The sequence below is a fragment of the Hordeum vulgare genome, chromosome 7H, assembly GCF_904849725.1.
Source record: "Hordeum vulgare subsp. vulgare chromosome 7H, MorexV3_pseudomolecules_assembly, whole genome shotgun sequence".
Classification (NCBI taxonomy): domain Eukaryota; kingdom Viridiplantae; phylum Streptophyta; class Magnoliopsida; order Poales; family Poaceae; genus Hordeum; species Hordeum vulgare.
The window spans coordinates 572,756,308-572,761,302 of record NC_058524.1 but is presented as its reverse complement, the minus strand read 5'-3'; the positions used below and the strand labels follow the sequence as shown (position 1 = coordinate 572,761,302).

General features: G+C 56.7%; 1 protein-coding gene across 1 annotated transcript; it reads left to right on the top strand.

The window, feature by feature from the left end:
• The first annotated feature begins 2,258 nt into the window (after nucleotides 1-2,258).
• LOC123410684 (xyloglucan endotransglucosylase/hydrolase protein 22-like) lies at nucleotides 2,259-3,745 on the top strand. The gene is made up of 3 exons (XM_045103624.1): nucleotides 2,259-2,675; nucleotides 2,776-2,969; nucleotides 3,082-3,745. Exons 1-3 carry the CDS (start codon nucleotides 2,415-2,417, stop codon nucleotides 3,485-3,487), a joined length of 861 nt encoding a protein of 286 aa, XP_044959559.1. The 5' UTR covers nucleotides 2,259-2,414; the 3' UTR covers nucleotides 3,488-3,745.
• Nucleotides 3,746-4,995: the final 1,250 nt, after the last annotated feature.

Sequence of the window (4,995 nt, the reverse complement as noted above, 5' to 3'; positions counted from 1 at the left end):
TCGACATTCCGTCAAACAAGTTGCGGGCACCGAAGAGCATGTCGGGTGGCATCTACCGCGCGTGTTTCCTCCTCCCACCGAATAACGAGCGAGTCGCTACTGGTTCGGCGTTGAGGTTGATGGGCACGGGCGCGGGCGTGGATGGCGCCATCAGGCTCACCTCCGGCGAGTATTCTTCGGAGAGGCGGGAGGCTTGCGGGTAGATGTGAAAGCCGGGGATCGGCTGAGTCCTCAACGCGCGCGGCGACTCTGGTAACGCCATCCGAGGGAATGCAGACGAGCCTGTGCTGGCCATGGCCACGGCGGCGGTGACGAGCCCGTGCTGGCCAGGATTTAACCCTAGGCACAAAAGCGCCTCCCTTATTGCCGCCGCGACACGTGTAGCAGTTGCAGCGGTATCCTCCCGCTGCGTCGCGGCCGCTATGGCTGCGTTGGCCACAGCTTCATCCCTTGTGTCCGTCGCGTGCCTTCGACTCTTTCTCTTCGTCGACTCCCTAGCCTGCTCCTCGGGCGTCAACTCCTTCTTCTTCTTCTTGGGCGCGGTGGTGGTCTTGCGGGGGACGCGAGACTTACCTTTGCGGGAGAGTGTGCTCGTGATGCCGGACGAGGTGAGGGAGGCGAGGACGGTGGCAGCATCGAGGTCCTCGTCCAAGGCGAGCAGCCGGGGAGCGCGGGGGGGGGGGGGGGGGGGGGTGGGAGGGGGAGGCGTGTTTTGGAAAGTGGAGGGAAATGGTGGAGGATTTGCCATCGACTTGTGGGCTAGGGGAAGTAGTTGGCGCGCAGCACGTCCGCACGTCTCGTGTGTGCGCCGACGCAAATCAGACTTAAAAATGGATCGAAAATGTGTCGGTACGCGGATGAAAAGTAGATGCGCGTCCGTTTGGGATCCACGAGTTGAAGTTGCTCTAAACAAAAATGATGATGTTGCAGGTGGTTAATGAGAAAAGATACAAATAAAGTAGCATATTATGTTAAATCACATAACATGTTTGAATATAAAATGACTCTATAAAGCAATAAATGAAATCATCTATTTTATTAAATTGTAACATTAGCCATTATGAAAATAGTAACATAGACTAGTAAATTTTAGTTACTCTCCACAATGAGATGAAATGTGCAGACATGCATCTCCTAATTGAAATTTGACGGACTGTACAAACCGGGGCCATACACTAGTGTGATACTCCATCATGCGCTGATTCCATTAGGGTCAAGTGGGACGTGTTTGAGCTTTGAAGCATGTCACCAGCTGCTATACGACATACTACTACAACATGCATTAGGAGGGTAGGGTAAGGATTAAAGGACCTGAAATTGGTGTCCCCCGCCTAGACAAGTCCAAATGCGAGGCTGTCCGCTCGTCGTGCAGAGGCGTCCAAATCAGGGCAGGGCACCCGTACCCAACGACAGCTTGTCCATCAGAGCACTGGAGAATCATACTGTACTCATCGGGTTCCCAACCAGGAAATGCGGGCCTCCAGACATTTCAAAATACAGAACGCAAATGCACCGTAGCCCACCACTCACCATCTGCATCCGTCCGCCGGATCCAGTTTTCCCCCACTGAGTTGCGGTACACCACAAGCACCGGAGATCTGGAATGCCCTACTAGACGGGAGGCCGGCACTGGCATAGTGCCATGCCATGCCAGCCAGCCCCGGCGTCCGTAAGTCCGTTGCTTCGGCAAGGGGGAAACCAGGCGAACGAACCTTCCCCGGCACCCCAGACCTGCCCGCACATGCCACGGCCGGATCGGATCACGCACCCCGCAGCTGCCCGAGCTGCCGATCTAGAAGGCCATGAACTGTAAAGCCACTGCCCACACGGCCCGTGCCGGAGGAGTGGCGAGCAAAAGCGCCATCCAAGCCTGCGCAAAAGCTGCGCACGCCCATCTACCCGGGGGCGCTCCTCCACATCTACCCGCCCGTCCCGGGCCGCACGATGTCACGTCGCCCGCCCGCCCGCTTTCTCGGATGCCGCGGCGCCGATGGGAATGGATGTTGGGATGGACGCGGTCAAGTAAAGTCGCCCGCGCGGCCCCACCACTCCTCCCCCGGGGAGACGCTGGATCCAGGGTGCCTCCAGCTGCCCGCCGCGCCCGACCCCCGAAACCACCCGCTCCACGGCGCAACGCCATTTACTCCCTCCGTAAACCGCAGACGCGCCAGCCGTGCAGCGCACTTGCCCGTTGGACGCCACTCACACCCACAGCCTGTCCAAACCCAACCCAACCCCCCGGCCGTATAAATACCGCCACCCTACTGCCCGATCAATCCATCCAATATCCATCAACCAACCAACCAATCCATCCACCTCCTCCTAGCTCAGCTCAGCTCAGCTACCCACACTTCACTCCCTGAGTAGTAGCAGCAGCGAGAAGGGAAGATCGATAGAGTAGAGCGAGGTGCGAGATGAGGACGGTGGAGCTCGGCATTGTGGCCATGGCGTGCCTCGTCGCGGTGGCGCGGGCCGGCAACTTCTTCCAGGACTCGGAGATGTCCTGGGGGGACGGCCGCGGGAAGGTCGTCGACGGCGGCCGCGGGCTCGACCTCACGCTCGACAAGACCTCCGGCTCCGGCTTCCAGTCCAAGAGCGAGTACCTCTTCGGCAAGATCGACATGCAGATCAAGCTCGTCCCCGGCAACTCCGCCGGCACCGTCACCACCTTCTACGTAAGCTTCACTAGCGTACATTCTCGGTTACTCGCCGTTGCCGTCTCCGTATGTGATGGAAGCTGATGGTTTTTTGGCCTGTGCGTGTGTGAATGTGCAGCTGTCGTCGCAGGGGACGGCGCACGACGAGATCGACTTCGAGTTCCTGGGTAACGTCACCGGCGAGCCCTACACGCTGCACACCAACGTGTTCGCGCAGGGGCAGGGGCAGCGGGAGCAGCAGTTCCGCCTCTGGTTCGACCCCACCAAGGCCTTCCACACCTACTCCATCATCTGGAACCCGCAGCACGTCATGTAAAGCCTCCTCCCGCTGCCTTCACGGATCCTTTTCTTCTCTTCTTCCGCTCTGGAGACAGAGTGTTTGGGCTTGTCGCTGACGTGAAGGGTTTCGGTGACGGGCGTGCAGATTCGCGGTGGACGGCACGGCGATCAGGGACTTCAAGAACCACGAGGCGCGGGGCGTGTCGTTCCCCAAGAGCCAGCCGATGCGGCTGTACGCGAGCCTGTGGAACGCCGACGACTGGGCCACGCAGGGCGGCCGGGTCAAGACCGACTGGAGCAAGGCGCCGTTCGTCGCCTCCTTCCGCAACTTCAACGCCGACGCCTGCGTCATGTCGGGCGGCGCGCAGCGCTGCCCCGCCGGCACCATGGAGGCCTCGGCGGCCGGCGGCGGCAGCTGGTGGAACCAGGAGCTCAGCGGCATGGGGTACCGCCGCATGCGGTGGGTGCAGAGGAAGTTCATGATCTACAACTACTGCACCGACCCCAAGCGGGTGGCGCAGGGCGTGCCCGCCGAGTGCAAGCTCCGCTGATGAGAATGGGATCCTCCAGCTGCAGCAGCTTTACAAGAACAACGCATGAACCATGAGATGTGTTTGGTTTCGGCTTTCGGTCTACGAGAACCAAGGAAGCGCGCGCATCAGAGCACTGTCGGATGATGTAAATGTAGTACGTACCGTAGTAGTAGCATGCATATCGCATTCTTTCATTTGTGTCTGTTGTTACGCGGGATCGATCCATGTACGTACTTATGCAAGTTCTATAATTAGCCCGTTCCTTTTAGCCTTGAACAGAACTTGGTTGCTGTGTTTGTTTGCTCATGTGTGGGGATGAGGAGGCACAGAACTAGGAGAAGGCGGCCAAAGTGGGCTTTGGACATGGACAAGCTGTGAATCTGGACCATTGCGGAGGGGAAGTTTATCCGGCTTTAGATTATTCTAACAGAGGAAGGACGACACGTTCGTTCTGCACGTGAGGAACAAAACAATTCCGACAGGAGGAGGACCCAAACATTCATGTAGGACGTGTCACTCTCACCCAAAATACCCAGAAATTTTTAATCGAGCGGTAACTATACTACTCGTCACGCTCGGTTTTCACCGCGAGCAAGAGGGCCCTCGACAGTCTGACACACAGGACTGCAATACGCCGTAACCTGAGACTCGGGCTGGGCCGTGCTTGCTCGATCCACGCCCATCGTGCTTGGGCCACGGCAAATCGTGCCGTGCTGCCCAATGGACCGCCGCCCCGTTTTTTAGTATAATCGTGCCGTGCTACATATATTTTGACGGCTCCTATAAATCAACCCATGGATTTGTTTCAGTCATAAACCGCCTCGGTAGCCGTCCGATCAAACCAGTCTCCACCGTCTGATTAAGTCGGGACGCAGCAGCTCATCGTCAACCTTCGCAACATTCAACTTGGTGCATTGAAGCGATAAAAAATTAGACAAATCCCCACCCGAGCCCCGCGGATCGCGGGCAGCGACCCACGAGGACTCCGCCCTCCCCCACCCACCCTCCCGCCTGCCACCCTCTGCTGCCGTTCCGCCCCCGTTCCGCGGCCAGATCTCCCTCGCCCGCAATGCCTCGCAATACTCGAGCCGCCCCTGATTGGTTGGATCATCCATGACGCAACACATCTACACATACATGCTTGCTTCCATTTTTGCTCGAAGCTCCGATGGATCGAGCTACAGAAATCCATCAATGTCCTTTCCAGAAAATCCGACCTACAGTTCCTCTGCAAATTGAATGAGTTCCTCTATAAACCGATATTGTGTTGCAACGTCACTCCGCAAACTAACCTTCTAGTGTAAAATATGAAGCAGTGCTTGTGATTCCTTGGTTTTTTGACTTGCACATGGTAGTCTCTGCTCACAAAAAAAATCAGTAGGGTGTTGCAAAAAATTCAAAAAATCAGCCTTAAAAATAGCAGCGTGCGATGTGTGTGTTGAAAATGTTCAGAAAATTCAACATTACAAATTTAGAAAGTCCCTGTCAAAAGGTCCAGTTTATGCTCTATTGACACAACAAACTAA

Excerpts from the sequence above, each read along its gene's own strand:
- LOC123410684 (XM_045103624.1), top strand. The coding sequence starts at position 2,415 with ATGAGGACGGTGGAGCTCGGCATTGTGGCCATGGCGTGCCTCGTCGCG. Across the intron at positions 2,676-2,775 it reads GCACCGTCACCACCTTCTAC|CTGTCGTCGCAGGGGACGGC; the intron begins GTAAGCTTCACT and ends GTGAATGTGCAG. Across the intron at positions 2,970-3,081 it reads TGGAACCCGCAGCACGTCAT|ATTCGCGGTGGACGGCACGG; the intron begins GTAAAGCCTCCT and ends ACGGGCGTGCAG.